General features: G+C 37.9%; 1 protein-coding gene across 2 annotated transcripts in view; it reads left to right on the top strand.

Moving 5' to 3' along the window:
* Positions 1-10,311, top strand: part of DYRK1A (dual specificity tyrosine phosphorylation regulated kinase 1A) — an 84,581-nt gene extending 74,270 nt beyond the window's left edge. For both annotated transcript variants that reach the window (XM_057428724.1, XM_057428723.1), the window contains exons 6-12: positions 669-816; positions 4,132-4,418; positions 6,835-6,981; positions 7,374-7,514; positions 7,808-8,114; positions 8,432-8,556; positions 9,577-10,311. In XM_057428724.1, the coding sequence (XP_057284707.1) occupies positions 669-816; positions 4,132-4,418; positions 6,835-6,981; positions 7,374-7,514; positions 7,808-8,114; positions 8,432-8,556; positions 9,577-10,200 (1,779 nt within the window). In that variant the 3' untranslated portion in view covers positions 10,201-10,311. The remainder of the gene's footprint in view (positions 1-668; positions 817-4,131; positions 4,419-6,834; positions 6,982-7,373; positions 7,515-7,807; positions 8,115-8,431; positions 8,557-9,576) is intronic.
* Positions 10,312-27,419: the final 17,108 nt, after the last annotated feature.

The raw sequence follows: 27,419 nt of genomic DNA, 5'->3' as shown, positions 1-27,419 counted from the left end.
AGTGGTATTCCTGTTCATTTTGAAATCAAACTCTTAATCCTATTACACCAAGTGCCTGCTCGAGACACATTTTGTGCTGGTTCTTGTTACTGCAGATAATGTTTGAATATACTTTGTTATGTACATCTGGTAACGCATTTTGCAGTGAGCAACTCCTCAGCCTTTTGCTATCAGTTCACATTTTTAGCTGTTTGGTTTGGAGGTTTAAATTAAAACAATAGCCTAGTGCTAGGGATTACCTACTATAAATGTTACTTACTAGCATTTATTTTGACTGTTGGTAGCTGTAGCTAATGCTTGAGAAAAAGGCTGGAAGCAGCATGAAACTTTTGTTGCTTTTGTTAGTTTTTCTCAGATTTTGCCAGTTGTTTTACAGTATTTGATGATTTGATAATTGCATTTAGATATAATGCTTGCCTCAGTGAAGCTCAGTGGAGCCTCAGTTCTGTTTTGTGACATCACTGCAGTAATCATCACGTCATTTATTGTGGCTTTACTGTAGTATCAAGTAGGAGAAGTAAAATAATAAAAGTAATCTAGTTGGCAAGAACAAAAGTTCTATAAATATTTTCTCTGAATTCAGAAATTGAAGAAAGTTTAGAGAGTGAGTTTTGCTGTATTTTAAAACTAGAGAGGTTTTACTGATATGTTTGACTTTTCTCTTTCAGGTTGTAAAGGCTTATGATCGAGTGGAACAGGAGTGGGTGGCTATCAAAATAATAAAAAACAAGAAGGCTTTCTTAAACCAAGCCCAGATTGAAGTGCGACTGCTTGAGCTTATGAACAAACATGACACAGAGATGAAGTACTATATAGGTATTTGAATAGTTCTGAATTTTTAATTTTATTCAATTATGCATATTTTAGTCTTGCTGTATAGTGTAGGAGGCTTCTGGTGCTAAAGAAACAAAACGAATAATATATAACTTTTAAAATCAGTAATATATATTTGGTGCAAATTTTCTAGTTTGCTTTACAACAGGACAAGATCCAGAAGAGCAATACATAAAATCATTTGCGGTAGCAGATTTGTTACTTTGTAGCGTTGAGATCTTCTGTAGTATTTTCTTTTTCCAGTTATTGATATGGACACCTGAAGAAGTTGCTGTGGACTGGCTTTTCCACAGAAGCTGTGATCTGTGGTAGTTGCAATCACTTTCACTACTTCGAATATATTTTATTATTATCTTAGAACTGTCATGGATAAAAAAATGCTATTTAACATAAATCAGCATCATACAGGAGTTTTATGGCTAGCTTAATTATTTTTTGAGTGTATGTATTAAAAATCTCAAAATTTTGTATAACAGAACTAAGATAAGACTTGTGTAAATATTAAGGTTTGGAATTCATAGCCCAGAAAATACTTTGAAGCTTATAATTTTGATAGTTCCTGTAAGTGGGAATGGTGTTCCCTTGACTTACTATTATATTGCTAGGTGAACTTTATAATAATGATGAAATTAAGTCAGTTCATGTAAAAGTTTACTAAATCCTTTCCATGCTCTGGAGTCGAGAATTTGGAAAAGACATGATGGAAGGACTGCAACAGCATGTTGTAAAAAGAGATGGAGAAATATGAAAAAGGTTATTAAGGAAATTGAAACTGGTTTTAATCATTCTTTAGTTTGTAGAAGCTGAAATACGAACAGCTCTGCTTTCTGATTTGTATATATATGTATTGGATTACTATTTTTTCTTTCTATAATGCAGAAAGAAACCTTTGAAGTAATGTTAACATGCATTCATACTAAGTTATCTGATGAGTATTCAGTTGAATTTTCACTGGTTTTATAAAATATGTTCACAGTACATTTATGTATTCAGTGTAGAAGTTTTTAAGGTATTTTTAACTTACATTTATTAATAACGTTTGCTTAAAATTTGAAGTTGACAGCATACTGTGTTGGAAAGGTGTTTTAGGAACATTAAAGTCATGACCAGTTTCATATTAATACACAGCAAGTAAAGACACTACAGCTTCATCAAATAAGCTCTTGGAATTTTAAATTGTTACAGATTCTGTTTGTAATATTAGGTAAAACGAAATGGACCAAAACATCATATAATCTCAGTCTGTCAGTTAAGGCAGGATGACTTTACATAGAGAGCAGCGCTGAAAAAGAAAAGGGGGAGGAGGGGGGAAAGTATAATTTTGAACAGTGGAGGAATAATAAATATTACCTTTGCTTAGGTAGGTGATTTAGACTTGTTTCAAGCTGATTTCCAAGTCTCTTAGGGTATATTTGAATAGCTTCCCTTTCAGTTAATACCGTATTAATGAACATGACAGCATCAGTAAAGATCAAAAATCCCAAATGGATAATGTTTTAAATAAATACCTTGTACTGCATGCTGTGCAAATACGGGTCATGGAAAACTGAGATCTCCAGGCACTTCGCTGGAAGATGTATCTAAGCATAGGAACAGTTGTTTATGAACATACTTTTGTAACGAGATGTAATTAAAGCATACGGCATATTGATGTAAAAAGTAAGTTACCAGTAGGACATACGGACATTTCACCCTCTCCTAGTCTTTCAGATACATGATGCTAGGAAAAGCTGAATAAAGGCTGAAAGCATTGCAAGTATTTCAATATACTGTGTAATGTAAAGTGTAGATTTTGGAGAGAACATGGTTAAATACATTGTAGCTTGATTTTTAGGAACATGAATTCAATTGCTTACACTTAATGTCAGATCTTCAGTACCTTCAAACCGGACTGGTCTCCTTCAGACTAAACCTAACACACGTGTAAGAGTACATTAAAGTCTTAAAGTTTTGTGAAAATTTATGGCAGAGAGATGGAGGAGGAATGTTCAAATTTCATGTCTTCACTGAAGGGAAGATATGGCAAGTTCCAGGCTGTCTGAGCTGTGTGGCAGCTGCAGCTGGCCAGAAGGATGCTGGTAGTTACAAATCAGTTGGAGTAAGTAGTGATTCCAGCAAGCTTAGGTGGTGTAGGGAGGTATTGGAATCAAGTGTAGGAAGACCACAAGAAAAGATGCTGGTGCTTTCATGGTGCAGGATAGTGGAATTATGACAAAGATGAGAAAATATGAAAGGTCTAGACAATGAGGTATTGCAGGAACTGGCATGAGGCTGGAAGCAAATTGTACTGTTAGAAGTAAGTTGTAAGGAACTCATAAAGAACTGGCATAGGACATCAAGTAATAACCTTAACTGAAAGTCTGAATCCCCATTGTGCTAATACTGGTTGAGGATTTTATTATAACAAAAAGGAGCATGTGTTGCTTTTTATCTGAGAGCCAAAGTGTTTTTCGTATTTCATTTGTAGTTTTTTTGTGGCAACCAGTGTGAATGCTTGACAGACTAGTAAATCCTGCTTGCCTTTAAACAGATTCATGTGGTGAATTTTTCACCTATGTCATGTAAAAAATGGAGTGGATTTGGACTAGATTGGTTGCTTTCATAAACTGAGATTTTGCTTGATTGAAATGAATATAATGCCCATGGATATTGATCAGTTTTATTAATTGAAGTAATTGAAATCAGAGCATACAAATTGCAGTAATGTCAGTATATTTTAAATGAATATGACAGATATTTTCTCTATAAACGTAAGGGAAATTCCTAATAAATAATTCAGTCTGAAGTGCAATATCTGCTTTATTGTTGAGAATACCTCTGTATGTGCACTTCGTTCTAGTCAGCTTGGACTTGAATACAGTTTTAGCTTTAGGAGGATGGAAAAATGAGCTCTCCCTTGAAAAAGATCAAAAGTGTTGTGACAACGCTTGTGTTACACAGTTTGCGCTTCTTGTCTTTTTTGCTGGTACTTCTATTTACCCAAAGATGCATTGGCCTTTTCTAATAGGGGAGTGATAGCTTATGTTGAAAAAATAGTACATCTGTCTTTTAAGTAGTTCTTTGGTTAATGTAGCTTTCCTGAGGTACACTTGAGGACACTTCAGATGTGTAAAATGTCCCCCTGCACTTCAGGCACGGGAGCAATACTTTGTAAATAACCATAGATCCAGGAAAAAAAAAGTAACACTACATTATCTTACAGCTCAGCTTCTTACATATTGATTAATATATTTAAGCATTGTGTTGTAATTAGCAGACACAGGATATGTGTTAACTATTTTCTTCCCCTTTTTAAAGTACATTTGAAGCGCCACTTCGTGTTCCGAAACCATCTCTGCTTGGTCTTTGAAATGCTGTCCTACAATCTGTATGATCTGTTGCGGAACACCAACTTCAGAGGCGTCTCACTGAACCTGACACGAAAATTTGCACAGCAGATGTGCACTGCACTGCTTTTTCTGGCGACTCCTGAACTTAGTATCATTCACTGTGACCTAAAACCTGAGAATATACTGCTCTGTAACCCCAAACGAAGCGCTATCAAGATTGTTGATTTTGGCAGTTCATGTCAGCTTGGACAGAGGGTGAGTTTTAGTAAAAATTCTGTTTATGCTACTGTTGGGTGCATATGTAAAAAATCATAATATATAGATGGGTAACTTAAACTTTATTAATAATTATTTAAGTGAAATACAGGTAATATTTACATAGGGTTTTAGACATCAACAATCCACAGGAGCCTTAAATATGAGGTTTAGTTCCATAGTAGTTAAACCTTCACCATAGTGATAAACTTCCCCTCTTTCTTTTCTTCTTGGTTATATTTGTATGCTATGTTAGTGCAAAATGCATCAGCACTTGATTGTAGAAGTCTGCAGTGCTATTAAATAAATATATTTTTTTCTTCATAGATGTTACTCCTCCCACTTTAGCATTTAGTGTGCCTTAGAGATAAGATATTTGAGGGTTGAGACAGTGCAGAAGCTGGCTTTTAAAGATAACTGGTTACTAAACCATTTTTACAAACACTTCAGCAACTGTGTAAAGACTGAATTGAGTTTAGTGGTGGTATTAGTATGAATAAAGATGCATATGGGAAAAGCATTTCCAGGACAAAGGGCCAAATAATTTTCTGTCAGCAGTTCTTCATGTTAGGATAGATCTGTATTACTAAATAGTTGACCAAAAATTTGTAATTGTGTCATGTTGTTCATGTACTTTGAAGATGAGTACATGCTTTTATTTGAGCTATTAGAATCTCCCCAGCATAGCCAATTTCCTTTCTATTTGCTTGAGGAAATGTTAAAATATATACAGTACTATCAAGATACTAAAATCATAAATAAGATCATAAATAATTCTGCTTGGATGCCAAAGCCTCTTTTCTTTAGGAAGAGCTTTGCATATGTAACTCAAGTGTTTGATTTGTACTGACAATTTGCTCGCTGCAGAGTTTACCAGGATGTCCTGTTCAGCTTTCACCTTACAGTAAATTCTTTCCTGGTTGAAAGAATTCTGTTCAGCTGAGCAAGTGACCATTTCTGTTCAGGGTACCTTTGCTTTAGTTGTTTGATAACAAGCTGTTAGCTGGAGAGGTAAGGAAGACTTCTGTCTATAAAAGTTAGACTCCAGTCTCTTTGGAAAAAAAAAGGGATTTTGAGCCTTCCCAGGTCCTGTTGTGTACCTTTGGCAGTTTTATCTGTAAAGTTGTGGATGGTATCTTTTTCCTTTGAGCAAGCTGCATGTTAAAGAAACCAAACAAACCAGACAAAAAAACTCCCTAAATTATGCAGCGTTTTCAAAAGGTATGAAGTTTCAGAAGTAGGACTAGTAATACTGTAGATGGGATATGAGAAGAATTAAGAAGTTTCATGGACCAGCTTTAACAGAAGGCCCTCAATTCTCTCTTGAGGAGTCAGGACTGGCCAGTGGCATCCCGTCACTTTTGCCCTATAAGTTTGGGAAGAACAGCTTGGAATATTGATTAGTGTATTGAAAGCAGTGATGAAACACATATGTAGATTAACAGGGGGACTTTTTTGCTATAAACTAGAAGCTTCTTAGTCTGGGGTGAAGGGAGACACCAGGAGGTGAAATGAGATCTGGATTGTGTAGGTCAATGAGATAATTTTGAGATGTTAAAAAGCAGAAATACAAACCCCTATGGTAATTATTCATTTAAGTTAATTTACAAACCAGTAGGGAAATACCAGTAGCTTTGTGGAAAGTGCTGGATAAAATTGCATGTTACTTAGAATATGAAGAGCAGTTCTGTTGGGTGTTATTTGTTTGGTTCTTTTTTGTTAAGGGTTTTGGAGTTGGGTGGGATTGTTTCTTCCTCCCCCCCTCCCCCCTTGTTTTTGTGGTTGGATGGTTGGTTGGTTTGGGGGTTGTTGTTTTTTTTTGGTGTGGTTTTTTGGTATACCTACATTTAAGCCAGTCTCCAAGTTTAAAATCAAGGTAGAATTATGTGTCTTGTGAAATGAGCAGGACAACTAAGCAGTGGTGGAAGGGAGTTGCTTTTTCCGATGTGTTGTTTTCTAGTTCCTAGAATCACCTGATAATTTCGTCTGATTTCATCACATCAGAATCCTGGCTTTTGATCTTTTGCTGTCAGTTTTGTCTGAAGTGTTACATGATTCTGATTTGGCTTGTGGAATAGTTCTTCTTAGGGTGATAGCAGAGAAAAATTTTGTACGATTATCTATAACTGCGTGAGTTTACACTCATCAACCCTAAAATGTAAAATACTGACATCATGAGTGAATTTGCACTTTTTTTCCTTGGGAGGGTGAACACACTGTGAACTGTTAGAAAGAATTAACTAACTAGCATTTTTTGTATTTTTATTAATGTAATGCCTAGATGCTTTTTAGTATCACTGATACCTTGGCTTTCCCTACACCAAAAATGTATTTCACGGTAGCTCTATTTTGTAATACATAATCATAATAGTGCTCTTTGGATGCTGTTTATTACCTTTATATGCTTTTATTTCAGATATACCAATATATCCAGAGTCGTTTTTATCGATCACCAGAGGTGCTACTGGGAATGCCTTACGATCTTGCAATTGATATGTGGTCCCTTGGGTGTATTTTAGTTGAGATGCACACTGGAGAGCCTCTTTTTAGCGGGGCAAATGAGGTATGCAGATATATTACGGTGCAAGTAATTAGATTTTGTTGTTGTTTTTCTTCATTCTCATCATGAGTTTCATCTGTTTAGTTCTAATGCATAAATTAGGGAAGTCTAGTAATTCTAAAATGAATAAGCATCAGTGACAACAGTGTCTTTTGTCAGAACTCTAAATTGCCTGTTAATAATTTTCTGTTTCTGGGTCCTCTCTCTTACTCCTTATACACTAATTTGCTCTGTACACAGTGGATTTAGATTTATTTTTTTTTTAAACTCACAATTAATTTAGAACTTGTCTGGTTTTTTTTTTTCCATTTGCTTCCTGTGTGATGAGAATCTCACTCTGTCACACTGTTCATCTCTGTCATATGTTCCTCACAAAATTTCTTTATTTGGAACAGGTGGATCAAATGAATAAGATAGTGGAAGTTCTGGGGATACCACCTACTCACATCCTTGACCAAGCACCAAAAGCAAGAAAGTTCTTTGAGAAGTTGCCAGATAGCACTTGGAACTTGAAGAAGACCAAAGATGGAAAAAGGGTAGGTTACATAATGAGGACGATAATATTGGCAGTTTCTGTAAATAAAATTAATAATAATAAGAAAAAAAAGTGAGATGTTACTTTGTTTTACATCTTGCCTTACTGAAAGTGCAGCTTTACTGTTTTTAATTAATTGTTCCACATTGTAAGACAGATTAATGAAATAACACATTCCGTAGTGTTAAATATTTTTTTACTTTTATTTGACTTGCTTTTCTGGCATGTTTTCACTGTGCACATCCAAGTCTTAATATATAAATTGACTTCAAGCAATTTCTAACCTCCCAACAGGAATACAAACCACCAGGAACTCGTAAACTTCACAATATACTAGGAGTTGAAACAGGAGGACCAGGTGGACGCCGTGCTGGGGAATCGGGTCATACCGTAGCTGACTACTTGAAGTTCAAAGACCTCATCTTAAGGATGCTTGATTATGACCCTAAGACACGAATTCAACCTTATTATGCCCTACAGCATAGTTTCTTTAAGAAAACAGCAGACGAAGGTACAAACACAAGTAACAGTGTGTCTACTAGTCCTGCCATGGAGCAGTCACAGTCTTCAGGAACCACCTCTAGTACATCCTCAAGCTCAGGTAAATTTTTCACATTAACGGATAACAGAATTATTTTTGTTAATCACATCTAAGGAGTCTTTTTCAGATAAATATTCTCTCTTTATTTTTGGTTAAAAATCAAATACATCAGTCATGCTCATCGATTACTTTAATCGCCTGGAACAGGTAACTGCTCCAACAAAAAGCAGAAAATAGATGAGCCAAAATGTGAATGGTTATTATAGGTCTTGTATTTTTACTTCGAAACAGTTTACATATTTTCATGCTGTCACTGTTCTACAGGTTACTTTTAAGTTTTGTGTCTCTTAGTTATTGTGCATATTATGATTTTATAGGTGGATCTTCTGGAACAAGCAACAGTGGAAGGGCACGGTCAGACCCCACACACCAGCATCGACATAGTGGTGGACACTTCACTGCTGCTGTTCAAGCTATGGACTGTGAAACACACAGCCCACAGGTATGGTTATGTAAAGCTTTGTCTGTTTGCTTTATATGACTTTTCTGAGAATATTAAAGTATTAAATCCCTATAAATCAAGTAACGCTTTCATCTCAAGATTGAACTCATGTAGACAGAACTAGCTCTTATGTAGTTGTTTGTATGTTAGGTCAGTCACTTTACTGCAGGTAGCTGTAAAAATTTTCAGAGATTCTGTAGTAGTAAAGGTTTTGTATTAATAGCAGTAAGTCAGATGGAGCTGTCAGTGCTTCACCTTGCACAGGTTGTAAGGGTACGCAGAACTATGCATCTTTCAACTCAGTGGAGAACAAGCTTGTACTTCAGTGGACTCCTGCTGGAGTTCTTAATTCTGTTTTATGGTGTTTGGGTACTTCACTAACATTGTCGTTGATCGACTAGGGTTTATTCAGTACTTGTTGGAAAGAAGCAGCAACTCATTAACTACAAATAATTCAGTAATATTTTTATTTTAGTACAGAATGGATACAAATATAAATTGTTCCTAAGTCGTCAGTTTATGCAACAAATTGATGTGTAGCTAGGAATCTTTAATCACCTGTGTTCTTCCAGAGGTGTGGTAGTACTCCTCGAATGCTGTTGACACTACTCAAGATACGAACTACAACATACTAATTTAGCTTGGTATGCTTACTGTATCCAGAGACCCGGGTCAGACATCAGGGCCTTATTGTTCTAAGGGTTGTACAAATATTATGTTGTTTATTACTACTATTATGTAGAGCTGCTTCTGTGACTTTCACAGTAAGGTCACATATTGCACTTACTTAAACTGTTCGAAAAAAACATCCAGAAAGTGAACTCATTTTTCTTAAGGTATATTTAGAAAAGTGTATTAGAGACTCTTTGTAACTGCATGCTTCCACTTCTAGAATAATTCTGCAGCTACAAGGTTTTTTAACTTTTTTAAAAGTTAGCATAATATCTTAATATCTCTGGTATATTGCAAATGGACAGATTCAAGTAAGCATTTTAATTTTTATTTTGCTTATTAACATAGGTTCGACAACAGTTTCCTCCTCCAATTGGTTGGACAGCCACTGAAGCTCCTACACAGGTCACTGTTGAAAACCATCCAGTTCAAGAAACCACCTTCCATGTAACCCCTCAACAACAGAATGCATTACATCATCATCACGGAAATAGCGCTCACCACCACCACCATCACCACCACCACCACCACCATCATGGACAGCAAGCCTTGGGTAGCCGGACCAGGCCAAGAGTCTACAATTCTCCAACAAACAGCTCCTCCACCCAGGATTCTATGGAGGTGGGCCACAGTCACCACTCCATGACATCCCTGTCTTCCTCAACTACTTCTTCCTCTACATCTTCCTCTTCTACTGGTAACCAAGGCAATCAGGCCTATCAGAACCGCCCAGTGGCTGCTAATACCTTGGACTTTGGACAGAATGGAGCTATGGACATGAATTTAACAGTCTACTCTAATCCGCGCCAAGAAACTGGCATAGCTGGACATCCAACATACCAGTTTTCTGCTAATACAGGTCCTGCTCATTACATGACTGAAGGACACCTTGCAATGAGGCAAGGAATTGATAGAGAAGAGTCTCCCATGACAGGAGTTTGTGTTCAGCAAAGTCCTGTGGCTAGCTCGTGACTAAACTGAAACTAAGTTTGTTTCTTGTGTGTTTTTATAGAAGTGGTGTTTTTCCAAAAACAAAGTGCAAAGCTGCTTGAATCAGAAGGAGATAAACTCACTGAACCGCTACAGGAGGGCAAAGCTGACTATTTTTTTAAACTTGAAAAGATTGCAAAGGGACAATGAAGTTTTTTTTGTTGGGTTTTGTTTTTTTTTTTGGTTTTTGTTTTGTTTGGTTTTTTTTTGTTTGTTTTTTTGTTCTTTTTTTTTGGTTGTTTTTCTTTTATAAGAGCCATGTCTGGACCCATGTTAATGGGTAGCTTAGTGGTATTCACTTTTTGCTTCCCCCATTTTAACCTGCCACAACATAGTCATAGTTTGGTTTTTTTGGGGAGGGTTTTTTTGTTTGGTCTCATTCAACAGGGGTTATTGTTCAAATGTTAGTTGTAGTTCCAAACTAGTTTCTTTTTAAAGGCATTGCACATGATTTATAAAAAGGCCCTTTGAAGTTTTTGGGTGGGAGGGGAGTGAGTAATATATATATATTTTTTTTAGTTCCCCAGACAAACATGGGCACAGAAATGCAGTACTGTAAGAAAGAGGGACCTTCAGATTACACAAATATATATTCTTCAGCTGTAAAAAGGGACGGTTGTAACGGAGTTTGTAAGGCACATTGAGCATGCTAAGTGGCGGTGGTCAGAACTCTCCTTTTCTGAATCTACTGAGGATCAAAGCAGCAATTGTAATGGGATTCTGTGGGTCTCGTATTTTGGGAGACCACAGTCAGTTAGTATTGAAATATGACTGGTTTCATAACTGAGGTGCACTGAGAAGCAATCAACGGGTCGGTCCTGGCCAGTCCTGGGGAGGTCTAAGTGGTGGTCTTTGGGATAACCTTTGGCCTTATGGATTTGGACTCTTAAGTTAGAAGAGCCTACCATTTCAGATGCAATCACTTTTGGACATGCTTTTGCAGACAGTCCTTAATGCTGAAAACACAGAGAATGGGTAATTCAAGAGGCCTTTCTTTTAAAATAGACTTTTGTGACCCACTTATTGTAAGGTATTGCAAGGTCACTTTGCGTGTGTCATAAAGTTGACTTCCTTATTGGTTGAAGGTCACAGGAGTAGTGGTTTGCGTTTGATGGAAATAGCTACAACTGTGTCCCTTCCTGCTTTTTACTTTTTTCTTTTGCTTTTTCTCGGCACGTGGTTTCTCCACCATTACTTCTGCACAAAGACGTCTTCTGTTCATCCTGAACATTTTTAAAAATGCAGAATTTTATGTGACTGCTTTTTTGCCTCACAATTATGCTGTGAATTTTACAAAAATTTATTTTCTTTTTTGATAATTTATTGTACCAAAGCTGTTTTTATAGCACATAGATGTCTGTAACCAATAATGTAGCAGTTCTGCACTTTGACACAAGGTGTAACTAGACCATTTTTAAATGTCAGTTGAAAATTATGGCTGTACTATTGCTTAAACAAAACTGGAACTGTTGTTGAATTCATAGCCAATACATTTACAGCAATCTGTGTACTGAACATAATAGATTGACATCTACTTCAAGACTATAACATCTGTTACATTATAAATGTGTTCAGGCTTCTGAAGGTAAAAGGGACACTAGATCCAGAAGCTATGAAACCAGCAGTTGATTCTTGTATTCCTTATTAACATAATTGTAAACTTGAAGGCAAGACCTTGATTGCATGAACAGGTCCAAAATAATAGTCTGAGTAAAGCAAAACACTCACATGAGACCTGAGGTTAGCAGGCTGTATTTAACAGGTGCCTAATTTTTGGGTAATGCTGCCTTAATATAACACAGTCAGCTTGGCAGTTGCAAAATTTGTGGGCCCATTCAGAGATTTGTTTGGATGAAAAGTAAAAGCTCCGTGGAAAACATTTGAAAGAAGGGTAATTCATTGATTGCCCATCCCAGATTAACATTCTTTGCCCATTATATATTGCAGAAGCAGTGATCTACCTCTGCCAGTAAGCCCTTCTAAAAGTTAATTTAGCAGAAAATTCAGAGTTCAGACTGGTCGGTTCCATGCAGCGAAGTCATTCTTTCAGACTAAAAGGTGGAATTTTTTATACTTACAGTGGCAATGCAGCAGCTGACTACCATGCGAATGGGAATGGATACTTGGGATTAACCATTTTTTTCCTTGTAAATCATTATTTTTTTTTTAAATCAAGCAATCTTTTTTTTTATTTTATTTTTTTTTAATTGTATTGACATGTCAACCCTGTGGATGAATTTTTTATTTGTTTGTTTTATTTTTGGTTTTATTTTTTAACTCGGTAATTCAGAGAAGTTTACAGGATTTGGAAGGCTGTCACCTTAGAAACAGGATGCTGAGTTTAGCAATATAAAAAGGAATCCAGTACTTACTGCTGTCTAGGAATATAAGGGTAATAGGAAATCTGGGTAATTTCTGTGTGCGGGGGTTGCCACACCTTAGCAAGCGCCAAAAAATAAAGCAGTTAAAAAGAAAATCTGCATAAAGAAGAAATCATAAAATCCAGTGCTTCTGCATACTGTGTTATGTTACAGTCCAGTTTTGTGTGCTTTACTACACAGTTTGGTTACAGGACTTCTGTGCATTGTAAACATAAACAGCATGGAAAAGGTTAAATACCTGTGTTCAGATTGTAAGATCTAGTCCGGACTTGCTGTGTATATTGTAACGTTAAATGAAAAGACAAGCCCTTTGTATTATAGTCATGCAGTCTTATGTATGATAAACAGTTGAATAATTTGTCCTCAGACTCTTTACTGTGCTTTTTAAAAAAAGAGTAATTTAAGAAAAAATGTAAACATAGTAAATCTTCCTATGCAATTAACCTACTCCAAGCCATGGTATGGTAGGTATAATTATACTATAATATGTAAATATCAGATACATTGAAACAGACTTAAAAATACGAAAGTAAAAGTTGGAGGCATAACAGATAATTTTGAGTTTTTAATTGAAACAGCAAGGTATACAAATCATTGATGTATGAACACAGCTCTGCTTGATTCTGATGGACTGTACTTGTAGTTTTGAGTTCTTTATATTATCATCTGTTAGTTTGAATGTTCTTATATGCACTGCAGCTTTCTACTTATTACAGACTAGCTGATGTTAAGGCCAGGAGTGACCATGGTCATGAAATAATCTGACTGGCACGCCATTACTCCTTGAATTCAATCTAAATGTTTCTGCATCATGAATTCCATGTCTTTTGGGTGCAGTAGAACATACTTTTGAATAAGATAGCTGATTTTCATATAGGTTCTTGAAGTGTGAGGGTTTTTCCATGTCTCTTGAGTGATTCAGCTAGATTTCCATACTCTTAGTTCTCCTTCAGTTTTAGGACTGTTTAGTTCCAGCTGCTGGCCATCAGATAGCTAGCTGCCTGTTAGAATAACAAATAACTACTCTAGTTTTAAACTATTTCACTTTATTCACATAAAAACTATGTTAAATAACCTATGTAGATGGAGTTCCTTAAATCTCTAACTGTAAAGCTTTTTCAGCTCTTCTGAAACTTCAGGTGTTTTAAAATCCATTCTAAAAGCATGGACGGAAGGTCTGCATACAGCGTCTGGTAGTGATTTGGGTATTGCTGTGTGCGTGTACTATGTGCAGGTACATTCTTGAACCTTTCAGTTTATATCTTCGCTTGTTTGTTTATACCTCCGAGGATTGCATTTTTAAATCTTTCAGTCTCAGTTATTTGCATTAAAAGATTGTAAATTTAGATGATTATCCATCATGATTCCTAAGTCCTTTTCAGAACTGCTGCTTTTCCAGGATGTGGTCTTCCATCCTGTAAGTATAATGATGTCTGAATGGGACTGGTTTACAGAAGGGTTGGATTCACCTGTAGATGTGGCTTGTCTTCATTGTTTATCACTCTACCATCGTTACTTTCATTAAACCATCAATGTGCTTATATTTTAGTCTTGATAACTGAAAACTCTGAAATACCTTGGAAGATAATTCCTGTTGAAACCCATCAGGGACATCCTTTTTTAATGAGGAAATAATCTAAAGCTCTAACCCTCTGACACAGCGTGGTGAATATGTTGTGTTGATTTATAGAACACAATACATATCAGTAAGATCATTATGTGGAACTTCTGAATAGTATTTAAGTATCTCTCTAGTCAAGATTACACAAGTAACTTAACAACAAAGTAGAGTTATTGCTGAGTGTTGATCTCATGAGGATAGTTTTTATATAGCATGACTTTGGCAAGTGATTAAAGGATTGGATATTAGAATTACACAGTATTTTACATTTGTCAGGGAGAGAAAGATACCATGCCAAATTGTAGTTTTGTGTTAAATATCCCTGATTCTGTGGGGTTCTACAGAAGTAACCTGATGGTGAAAAATTTGCCGTTGGTGTTTATTTCTCCACCTCATAACAATAGTTGAACTATTTTTTACTTAATGATCAAGATGTGTTGTTTTTATTGCAACAGTTTTTCATACTAGCCCTATCAAATATATGTGGTCTGCCTAGACCCAAGAGGATTTGTAGTTTCTGTTGTTCATTATATTTTATGCTAGATGTTCCAGAGCATCACAGAGTTCAATCACATAGATGGTCGCAGTGACTATCTCTGAGGACTTGAATGGTACGAAAATGTGATACACTTCATAAACCAGACAAAGGTGGTAGTTAAAATTTTAAACTTGGGCTCCTCTGCTGAACAGGAGAGAGAATACATAATTCACTTTAATCAATGTTCAGGGATTCTAGTGGGAAAGTGAGGATAAACAATTCAGAAGAGAATAAAGGTTGGAATTGGAAGAGATGTTCTGTGTGGGAGGGACTCTAACCAGTGTGAATAATAGCATAGGGAGGTGAGAGAAGTACCCTTGGCTTGAGTGGCATTTTGCAGTCCTTAATTGAAAGAGAGACCAAGAAATTTCTTTCATGTAGCCCTAGGAAATTATGTGAGGGAAGCTAAATGAAAAGCTTTAATGGCCGTGTTGAATGAATCTTAACAGTTCTGCTTTGATTGGAAAATAAGTTTTTCACAGAAGGTTGGTTTCCAGTAATTAACGTGAGAGATGCCTAGAATGTAGCTGCATGTTCTGTTTCAAGGTAGATTTGAATCTGTTTATCAAGTGGCAAGGCCTGGGTCACATCTGGAAGTTTGCAAGAGAGCAGAAATGAAAGATGGGATTATTTTATTGCTATTCAGAAAGGCTAAATTTGAAGGAGGATCTGATTTCTGATGTCAGACCAAATGAGCATATGGAGGGATCAGTCTGGCAGAAGCAGCAGTAATGGATAGTGGATTGTCAGCATTTACCAACTTGAAAGGGATTTTAATTTATTTACTAACTAGGGCTGAGATGTATAGGTTAAAATGGGCTGAAAGCAGGAGTCTAGTGAGACCTTAAAAGATGCAAACCACAGTAGGTGTTATAAATCAAGTTTTAGAACTGTAGGAATACAACCCTAAACCCAAGCAGAATATTTTATTGAGTGATTACCTATTAAAACTTCTACCTGTGTTTAGTAAGATGAGAATGGAAGTGAGACTGACCAAAGGCATCCTTAAAAATAATTCCTGCCATGGAGTAGTGGGGGCAGAGGATCTATTATACCTGAAAGATATTTTATTGTGGATCCACCTTAGGTCCTCATTTTCCTCTGTTTAACAAGCAATTTTTCCTCAGTGTGCAACAGTGAAAAGTACCCCAGCTAAAGAATGATACACAGTGTTACAGTGAAAAGCTGCTGAAACTAAAGCAGAAAACTAGCATCTAAGGGAAACAGCCAGAGTATTTTCAGTCTTAAAAGCACATCAGCTATTTTTTTTTTTTTTAAATTAAGGCAAGTAATCTATTCTCACTGGCAAGACAGTACTGGCATTATTGTAAAAATGTCATAAATCTTTTCAGGAAGAGCGTGTGGAACAAATTTCTAAGCCAAACAATAATAATCCTTAAGAGCAGATGCATCCTGGGCCGGGGCAAGTCTGAATTTCAGTGGAGCCTGTACTGAGAAACCTGCACATAGATCATGCTTTTTGCACAAGAGAATGTAATGTGGCTTTAGGTAGATGAGGCAATGCCATTAAATTTCCTTGTGTAGTACACTGGAATTTTCTTCTCTTTCCTGTACATCTTCAAGAGGCATTTCTCATCTCTGGTAAGTTGTCCAGTCCAGATCTTAGCCTCCAAGTACTCCATAGGAACAGCTTCAACAGCAATTTCTGTTTCCCACTGCTGCAAATTCCAGTGTCCTGGAATACCATTGTAATGATGTCTTGGCATATGTTTTGATTATAAGGGTATTATATTTCTAGAACACTGCATCTTACATGTCGAATTTAGTTTAACGATGCTCAGTTAACAAAACAAATACAAAAATGTGTTGGTGTTTTGCTTCCCACATCGGTTTCCATGCAGACGGACAAATCTCATGCAGTTGCTGTGTACTCTAAGGCAATATTGCAGCATCTCCTTGAAATATGTTGGTCTCCAGTATAAAGGCTTCTGTACATACAATGTTCTCTTGAATGCATTAGTCATTTGGAGTCTTCACTGTTGCAGCCTCCTGGTAGAGTCTGTTATGAAAACTTTCTGGGAAGATGATGTTTTGCCAGTGGAGCAACAGATGGGAAGTTTTACTCCTAGAAAAAAACAATTTCAGTCTAAAGATTGCTTAATTTTATTTATTTTTTTAATCATATATCATCACTGTTTACAAATTGTACACATACTAACATTTTAATTCAAAACATTTATTTGTTAAAGGGTGTTGAAAGTTGGTATGATTGACAGTGGGACAGGCTTGTCTTAACATGCATGCACTGCATTTTCCCATTAATTTTTCTGCATAATGTCAGCTAGTTCTCTGCTTAACGTAATGGTAGGGCAGTAGTTTATAATTTTGAAGATCTGGCTTGGTAGCTTTCCTTTGGGTTTTTTGAAAAGAACTCTGGATTTTCTATTGCTGTGCTCTCTTTCTGGAGTGTGTATATAAACAAATTTGACTTAGTTTTCAAGGCAATGCACACCTTGGACCCTAAAAGAATAACTATAAGATGAGGAAAGGGTTAAAAACATTGCTTCTCAAAGCCAGTTTTTTGTGATTGTTGTAGAGGTGAGTCCTGCTGAGCACTAGGTTATAAATCTCTTGCAAAATCCCATGTATTTTCAGAGTTGAAATTTCAAGTCTTAGGGGTTTTCCATATGGTCTTGGGTAATGAAGAGTAGCATAAGTAAGACAATAGAAATGAATAACTAAATCCATCTCCTGTAGGTCTCTCCATGAGAAGCGGGAGGAGAGGAGATTAATTTCACAGATGTTGACTGTCAAGACAATTGGTAGTGATTGAAAATGATATATGAAAAAATAAAAACTGAGTTTGTTCTGAAGAAACTAGTTGAAGATCTCAAGCAGGAAACTCCCCAACTCAAGAGTGCCTTTTTCAGGAGCTCCCCTACCGCTCACCAGCAGGTCTTTTCTATACAGCTTCTTGTGGTGGTCCAATTCATCTGTTTTCCTTCAGGTTTTCCTGCCAACCTGTAGCTCATTCAGAATTCGCTTCATACTCTCTCCCAGTATCAAATGTTAACAGTTGGTAGGTTGAGTTTATCATTTAACTACAATGAGGAGGGAGGTTGTGACAAAGAAGACTTCTCAAAGCAGGAAGAACAGTGGGTCCTGAAGGGAGCACATTCTGAGCTATACTGCATTTTCAGTGAAAAAAACCCTTTCTGTAATTTGCACCCAAAGGGAACTCCATTTGGAGGCCTTGCAGTCAAGAATAAGAAGGAAATGTGGTTTTCAAAGAATAAGGAAATGTAGTTTTCAGAGCTTTAGTCTCACTTGTCTTCTTTCCTAATGTAGGGCTAGCACAGTTTGGTACCAGTGGGATTCCTCCTCTTTACTGCAGTGTGCCACAGCACTTGTGCATTTTTATTTTCATCTGAATTGTTTTCCTGCCCCTACAAAATGTTTGCCTTGTGTCTGAGGAATTTCATCAATGTTTTTGTACACTAGCTAAGTTAGTGTTTCTTCCAAGAAAAATGCTGTAAGTTTATACTGGAATAACCTGCTTTATTGTTGTACTCTATGTATGCTATCTCACATAACTCTGGCAACTTCAGTACACAGAGCTAAGGCTATTCTGTGTAAAGGCATTTGTTCTGTAAACAAAACATGCTACATGTAGAAACATTACAGTGGCAGTGCCTTGAAATCAGGTGTGTCCATCCATACAGGTCACTTTGATACAGTGACAGTGTAAAAGGCTCATGTCCAGACATAACCTCAGTGACGTGGGAAGACAAATGTAGGAATCTTGGGAGCCACAGAAAATCAGAAGTGTCATATTCAGTTCTTTCATGGAGACAATGAGAGATTTTTGTCTGAAGAAGAAGTCAAACATAGTAACTTAGGCTAAAATCATGTTAAAATACTCTTCTCCTTTTCAGTGGAAATTGTAGTTCATTTCCCTCCCCACTCCAAGTTCCCATTATTTTTTGCTGCTCTCACTCTCCTTCCCTACTTTCCACTCTGACCCTTATCCCCACTTCCCTACACTTTTCACCTCTTGCTTTTTTCTCCTTTTCCCATCTTTCAGACTTTTATTCCCCCCCCGCCTTTTGTTTCCGTTGTTTGTGTTTTCCCTGCTGTTCCCACTGCTCTTGCCTGCCTTCCTCTGTTGCTTTTCCAGTCTTTCTGCTTTTTCTTTTCACTGTATTTCTTTCCATTTCCTGCTTGTTCACTTCCTGTCTTTTCACAGCTTTTCCTGTCTTGTTCTGTGCTTGCCTTCCTTGCTTTGTTTTCCTACCTGTGCTTCCTGTAATGATTTCCCTGTTTGCCTTGCTGCAACCCCTTTCCCTCTCTTTTCAATAGTTTTCAGGTCTTTCACCCCCTTCTCCTATTTTTCCCTTCCTCTCCCTGCTTGTCATTCTAGCACCCTCCCGTCTTTCAGGTTCCCCCTTCTTTTTTCTGTGCTTTCTGTTCTTTTCCCTGATTTGACTTTTCCCGCTTGCTTTGACTTCTGTTCTTTTGCATTCTTTTTTTTTTTTTTTTATCTTCAGATTGTGCCTCCCTCCCATCATTGCTCTTCACTATGTTGACTTCTTTTCACTTCCTGTCTTTCCTGCCTGTCTTTTTTACTTCCTTTTCCACCATTGCTTTGCATCGCATTCCCCTTGCTTTTCCTTCACTGACTTTCACTGCTTTCTTTCTAATGCTTTTCAGGTATTTCCCCCCTTCTTTCCAATGCTGTGTCTTTCCCCTTTGTAGCCATTCTTTGAAATGCTTCTCAGGTGTTTGGGTTGCTTCCTTTCCTTGCTTCAGTGTTTTTCAGGTTTCTTCTCACTTCCTTCTCCACTTTGTTTCAAAGGCTTTTCGGGTGTATTTATTCTTATTCTTCATTGCTTTGGCTTTTCCCAGCTTTTCCCTTCTTTGCGTTCCACTGGCTTGACTTATTTTTCCCTGCTTATTCCTGTTGGACTTCTTTTCCTTGTTTTACTTTTTCCCCTGCTCCCAGCTTTATGCTTCTTTGACTTACCTGCTTTTCAGGTTGTTTTCCTTCGTCCTTCTTTTCCTGCTGTTCAGTGCTTTGACTTGGTTTTGCTGCTTATCAGTGCTTTGACACTTTTTCACTGCTTTTCAGTGCTTTGACTTTTTGTGGCTGCTTTTCAGGTCTTTTCCTGCTTCCCACTGTGTCACCCCCTGCTTTTGCCTTCCTATTCCCTGCTGTTTACTGCTTTGACTTCTTTCCCTGGTAGTTGCTGCTTTATTTTCATTGCTTTTCAAGTGTCCCACTCCTCCTCCCCCCCCCCCCCCTTTTCCCTGTGTATCGCTACTTCTTTTCATTGCTTTTCTATCTCCCCCCCCCCCTTGTTTGGTTTTCTTCCTCTCCTCGGTGTTGCCTCCTCTTCTTTGCCCTATTTTTCAGCCTCTTCTCTGCTTTGACTTTTCCCTGCTTGTCTGGTCCTACATGTTACTGCTCTGACAACGTTCCACTGCTTTTCAGGTGCCATGTGTTTGTGTTCCCCTTCTCCGTTTGCTTCATTTCTTTGCCCTTTTTTTGCTGCTTTTTCGATGTTCTCATTTTCCCCCTTTCCTTGCTTCCCTCCCGTGCTTGCCCCTTCCCTGTTTTTCACTGCTTCTCCCTGCTTTTGGCTGCCTTTGTCTGCTTTTTCCTGCTTTCACTTTATGCAGTCTTTTTTTTACTACTTTTCTGGTGTGTTTTGTTTTCTTCCTCCCTTCTCTACTTTTTCCTTTTCTGGTTTTCACTTCTTTAACTTCTTTAGGCTGCTTTTCTCTTCTCTGGTTTCCCCTGATTGTCACTATGACTGCCTGTCCTTGCTTTTCATGTCTAGTGGTTTTTACCACAGCCTCCCGCCCCTTTATTTTTCCTTGCTTTGACTGCTTTTTCTTCTTAAATGCCTCACAGTGTTTTGAATGCTTTTTGCTGCTTTCTGCTTTACAGGTCTCGCCTCCTTCCTTTCTTTATCTTACCTTTCTTTTCCCTTCCCTTGCTCTCTTTCTTCCTGCTTTGGCTTCTTATCACTCCTTTTCAGGTCTTTTATCTCCTCCCCACGTCCCTTCTTTTCCCTGTTTTTCTGCTTTACCTCTTCCTCTGTTCTCCTTCCTCTTCATCTTAGTTTCTCTTATCCATTACCCTCTTCTTTCTTCTTCTCTTCAGTTAAATCCATTCTAATCAATTGTCTGTAGTAAGGAGTTGAACCTTTCAGGAGTCAATTCATACAGTAGTTTAGAGATACAATATAATAATAATAATGTTTATACTTACAGACTTGCAGACAGGCACACGGGGAGAAAAGGTCCAATATAATGACTGAACATTTCATGCTTGAATAAAGCATTTGGCTGAAATCTGAGGGGTATGAGATTCTAATCTTGCCTGTCCTTAGGGGTTCAAAGAGATATTCCCATACCACCATAGGGGTATCACTCTTTTACGTGTTTTCAGGATGGACGAGAAGCTGAGAGGAAAGAAGAGGCACTGTGCACCCCATCTCTTAAAATTACCTTATTTGAGAACTAAATGTTCAAGATTGATTCAGACAGGCAGAGAATCCAAAAGGAGAAATATGTAGCTTTGTGGCTTTGAAGCATTTCCTAGAGAAGAAGAGGGATTAGGTTTAAAACCATTTGTACAAGAGTGACGAGAAATGGGTGTCAAGTATGTTCTATTACACTGAAAACAGAAGGGTAGCACAAAGATGGGGAAGGGTAAAGAGGTAAAATCTCAAATGGGGAATTAGTCCAGGAGTCTAGGTCATTGTGACGGCAGGGAAAATGTCCAGGTATTCTCCGTACTAGGACTTCATGCTTCCAGATATCTCAGTCACAGGCAAAATACTGCACATGGCTGGAGGTAGCTCTGCAGAACTGATGTGCATCCCTCAGATTCATCTCTGTGTGTGCTATGGACGCAAACCAGTTTTACATTGGTAGGGGTTCACTTCGTTAAGACTTACCAGAAGCCTTTTTCATAAATGCAGTAGGCATGCAAGTTACTAGTTAAAGAATAAAATAATACAGTGGTGATTAAAAAACACCCAACTTTCAGACATGCTGAAAAATTAACCTTGGCTATCATCACGATATCACCATGAGCTATCTGGTCCCTACCTTTTTGTAGGGACCATGTTATGACAGTATTTGAGCATCATACAATACACCTAATGTCCTGTTCTCAGATTTTAATTTCTGTGGGGGAAAGGAAGGAGAAAGACATTAACCCAAGGCTTCTTGGGTATATTCTATAACAAATTGCAAATTATAGTAGCAATAAAACAGCCAGAAGATACATTTGCCTCTACATTTATTTTACATTTATTAGAAATTAAAGAATCAATTGTAAACATGATATAGGCTTCAAATGACAGCAGTTGCAGTTTGAAAGAAAACACTTGACTATAAACCATATAGTTAAAGGAAGAAGAATGAGAGAGATGGAATAAAAAATACTAATGGTAGTAAAAAGAAGTAAAGAAGCAACATGAACTGAATAAAATTTATAGCAGAATTTATTTCTTAGAAATAGTAAACACAGCACCACAACGGAATGAAAATGTGAGACAGGATGCAGCAGAATAGAAGACAAAGACTTTGAAACAGAGTAGTTATACATTAATGAATGTTAATGGTAAAGGACAAAGGAGCATGACTCTGAGAGAGCCTATTACCCCCTTTATTCCTGAGGCTCACTGATTTTTTTGTTTTTTTTTTACTTGTTTATTAATTTAGCTTTTAAAAAGGGGGGGTGGGCAAAGAATAAAGGGAAAAGAGCAGAAAAATTTTTGCTTTATTCAACCTTCTACCATTTTTCTCATTGTCTTCTTTATCACATAAAGAAAGACAAAAGGACACAGAGAAGTTTGTCATTAAGGCTAATGTGTTTATAAAAGATTTTCAACTGAACTTCTTGGAAGTTGGTAAAGTTAACCATGGAAAGCAAGTCTGTTGTCGGTTGAAATTTGCCTTTTCTAGGGTGCAGAAAGTACCAGAAACTGGAGCACAGTATGACAGGCGATAGTATTAAAAAAAAGCTAAATTCAAGACCCAGTCACCATGATTTTTGGAATGTGAGATGGAAGCACAACATGAATTCGAGAATTTTGATTTTAATTCTGTCCTGGGTTCAGCAGTAGCAGTCGTTTTTCTCCTTAGTAGCTGGTGCAGTGCTGTGGTTTTTGACTTTCGGCCTGGGAACAACGCTGATAACACCAATGCTTTTAGTTGTTGCTCAGTAATGTTTACTCTGACCAAGGACTCTGTGAGTCTCATGCTCTGCCAGGGAGGAGGGAAAGCCGGGAGGAAGCAGAGACAGGACACCTGACCCAAACTAGCCAAAGAGGTGTTCCATACCACAGTGAGTCATGCCCAGGATGTAACTGGGAGCAGTTACCTGGAAGGTTTAGATCACTGCTTGGTTGGGCTGGGTATCGGTCAGCGAGTGGGGAGTGGTTGTATTCTCTCCCCTTGTTATTTCCCTTTTCATTATTATCACTGGTGGTGCAGCAGTGGTTTGCGTTACACCTTAGTTACTGGAATGTCCTTGTCTCAACCCATGGGAGTTACATTCTTTCGGTTCTCCCCCCCATCCCTCCGGGAGCAGGGGGAGAAATCAGGGGAGGGGGACTGAGAGAGAGACTGCGTGGCTGAGTTGCCGACTGGGCTTTGTCCTGGGTTCAGCAGTAGCAGTCATGTTTCTCCTCCTTGGTAGCTGGTGCAGTGCAGTGTTTTGACTTTCAGCTCGGGAACAGAGCTGATAGAGATGTTTTGGTTTGGCCAAGGACTTTGTGAGCCTCATGCTCTGCCAGGGAGGAGGGGAAGCCAGGAGGAAGCAGAGATAGGACACCTGACCCAAACTGACCAAAGAGGTATTCCATACCACAGCACGTCATGCCCAGGAGGTAACTGGGAGTTAGCCGGAAGGGCTGGGAGACTGCAGGGTTGGAGGAGGTATCGGTCGGAGCTTGGTCGGGCTTGGGGGGCGAGTTATCTGTTCGCTGGTGCTGAGGTGTTGTATTCTGTTCCCTTGTTATTTCCTTTATCATTATTATCATTGGTGGTAGCAGCAGTGATTTGTGTTATACCTTAGTTACTAAACTGTTCTTATCTCAACCCGTGGGAGTTGCATTCTTTTGATTCTCCTCTCCGTCCCTCCGAGAGCAGGGGGAGGGCAAGAAAGGGGGGGAAGTGAGCGAACGAATTACCTGACTGGGTTTAAACCACGACAGCTTAAACCACGACAATTCTTAAGATAATCAGTTGGTTAAGTTTCATTATATTGGGTTTAACTGGAAGTGGGCGCTGCTAAGTAGTGGTTGTACCATTACACTTGCTTTCTGTCCTTGAAGTTCAGGTTTATAATTTACTATACGTTTACTATAAATTTTTATGATTTTAATTTTATGAATTATCAGTAAATTATGCTGGAGGATCCTGTCAGATTTCCAGTAACATTTCTATATTACAACACTGTCCTGCCATTTTTATTTTTATTTTTTTCTTATAGGATAGCTACATAAAGCAAAAAGACCCTGAGAAAATCCATTCTTTATACAGATTTGTAAGATTATTTTAAAGGTAGTTTCCACATATGTGTTATGATTTGACAATGCAAGACAGTATTTGTTCTAACTGTGGTTTAAGGTACACATCTGATTAATACTCTGCCTGCCAGCATCCTCCCTGGGTACTGGTCTTTCAATGATAAGTGCAGCTTCTAGTAAAACATACAGCGCATGTCAGGGAGATACAGTGATCATGTAGAAGTTTATGGCCCATAAGTACTGTAGGGAAGTCACCACAACTTACTTAACCTTGAAGACTTGAGGCAGCCCATGAATTAATGTGATCTAAAGCAGAGTCAGTCCTCCCCCTGCCCATGCCTTTCTTCTCTACCCATGTGATGCAGAACAGAATTTCAGTCTTTGTCCTTGCTTGAAGTGCTTGAAGACTCCCTGAGGAGGATAAGATATTATTCATGGTAAGATGAATATTTGCATACATTGTTCAGATAGTTGAGCATATAGCCATAAAACTTGCTTTTGAGGAGCACATTTGGAATGAAGTTTGATTGCTTGGACATACAAGAAGAAAAGACATAAACACTTCTGAAAAAAAATTCTGCTCTGATCTAACAAGTCATTGCTGAAAAGATTTTCTGGCATTTACATAGTTCTAATTATTCTGATAGTTTTTATGGGCTGTATCTCTCATTAAGGGTGTTTGGCATCTAAGTTAAATCCATTTTGTTTTATCTTTCTTTCATCTTTCTGTGCCCTCAGGTGAACATCGCTAGTCTTTGTTTTTCAAAAAGGAATCTGCCTGTTCACTATTTCTTCCTGTCGACAATTTCAATAATACAAAGTTTTAGTGGTTTTTTTCCTTGTCATGGTGAAAGGCTCTTTGTGCCAAGGCTTTTCCTCTAGCCACTTCATGCCATGTGGAAATGGGCTGTAAAACCTAAGTGCCCAGTAGTGAAATCATCCAGTTTTAGAGATAAACCTCTGGAAAGCAGACTACTCTCATTCAAGTACCAGTTGCATGGGCCATGGCTGTATCAAGTTTACCATTGTCCCCTCTTTCCAGGCAGATTTTGCTTGTGATTTTGACCCGTAGAAGGTAAAGAAGCCTTCAGTTTTCTCACATCTCTGCCAGTTTGAGAAGATTTTCCTTTGGTAAGAGAACTGATGTCGAGATTTTTATGCCTTACTCTTCATTGCCTCTTTCACAAAGTACAGCATGGGGAATTTCATTTTAGTAAGGGCTTTTCCTGGTTCAAATGTCAAAATATTTCCTGTTCAAATATTCAAAAGATTTTTTGGCTTTAGAAGTTTGGCTGCTTGGGTGTTTTAAAAATGATGGAAAGCATACGCTTAAAAAAAATGCTTTTCTCATAGCAGAAAACACGGGGGTTTTAGTCATTCCAAGTGGAAATTATTTGAGTGGTTTAGTTGCTAAATGTAGTAGTTATTGATAATTTGAATAAATGACTGAAAGTAGAAACTCAGGATAGAGGTAATTTATGTAGTCCTACCTATAATTATCCATCTTGCCATAAAAGGAAATAATCTTTATGGCAGCTTGTTCTCTGTTTCATTTAGTCACTTTTTCTCTGATCAAATATTAAAATTAAGTTCAGAAAGGTACAAAAATGTTTCTGTAAACTGAGGTCACTGACTTAGGAGAACATGACTGAGAATGATGGGATTTTTAGCACACATTGATAACACAAATGCAACTTGTATTCACAATATACCTCTCAACATCGAAAAGATTTTTGTTTTAAGCAAGCTTGCTTTTCTGATAGCTGTTCTAACATTCTCATATGTGCCATCTAGAGGCTGCTTTGGTAGAACAGTCTTGAATACCTCGAAGAAGTAAGGGAACAATTTCCAGAGCAATGAAAAACATGTCAGAGAATTGTGAAAATACATGTATTTTTTGCTCTAACTATGTTTAATATAACTGTGATGCAAAACTAATGTAGCTGCTTATAATCACTGATGCTTCTCATGGATTAATAATGATAACCAACAGAAGAAACACAGACAAAATATCTGTATCATGATTGCTCTCAGAAAAACTGTTCTCTTCTTGAATCATATTTCTGCATTCACATCTTCTTCCTCCTTACTATAACCTCAGAAGCCTTTCTGCACTGTCTGCCTACTGCTCTGTGGGCAAAGATCCACAAAGGATTCCTCTTCTTCAGATTTTCTAGTTCTGGCAGAAGACAAGAAATGGGGGGACACAATGAATCTCCTTACCAGTGTGCTGCACTTTTCTTTACAAAGGAGGAGCCATCACAGAGCCCAAGTTCTGAGGAGATAAAGAGAAAAGGAGGAGGCAAGGAAAGGAGGAAGAAACCAAGCAGTTATTAATTAATTACATTAAAGTTTGTTCCTCTACCTGCCTACTGTGGGACAGTGTTTGTGTCACACCATCTGTGTTCAAGATTATGAACTCCCTGTGGTAGAAATTGTGAGGAGACTGATGGATGCATGGGCAGACAATCACTACAAAAGGGGAAAAAGTAGGTCAGGTAGATAATATTAGCCCTTAAGGTAATTTAGGGAGCCCTCCAAACCAGCAAACACCTCTGGGAGTCTCTGCAGTCCCCTGGGCTGTAACTCTACCTAGTTTCTTGCCAATAGCTGCTCCTTGCCCCGTTCATCTTGTGCAATGTTTCCAGAAAACTTTTGCATGGCTTCTCTCTGTGTGGTCTACATTTGGTTTTGCCTGGAAATACAGCACTTGGCTGCTATGCACCACAATCTGGTGTGGAAGGGCCATCTCGAGGTAAGGCTCTTTGAGGCTACCTGTTGGATTTCTTACAGCACTAAGCACTCTTTGTCAGATCAGTAAACATGTTTCTTCAGCCTGTGAAAATAAATGTTACAAGGTGTGGATGAGCGGTATGTGAAAACCCTAGAGCTCTGATGAAGGTAAGTAGTGAGTCTTGCAGCAGTTGTTACACCATCTTTAGATACTTAAAGATTGTACCTCCGCAGGATATGCCAATAAACTGTTTCCTGGACTGGAACTGGACAAAGGGGAGATTTCTTCCAGTGCAAACCTTGGATATGTGCTCACACTGCTAATGCAGTCATGTTCAAATGGAGGTGTCAGGCAGTAAACCGTGACAGAGGCACAGGCACATATTCCCTTCTGCCATGCCTGCTTTGGCACTGTTGTG

The sequence above is a fragment of the Pezoporus wallicus genome, unplaced genomic scaffold (genome assembly GCF_028554395.1).
Source record: "Pezoporus wallicus isolate ANWC-B61680 ecotype Strahan unplaced genomic scaffold, APGP_CSIRO_Pwel_v1 contig_8746, whole genome shotgun sequence".
In the NCBI taxonomy this organism is placed as follows: Eukaryota; Metazoa; Chordata; class Aves; order Psittaciformes; family Psittacidae; genus Pezoporus; species Pezoporus wallicus.
The sequence above is the reverse complement of the archived record's forward strand: the minus strand, read 5'-3'. Positions and strand labels throughout refer to the sequence as shown.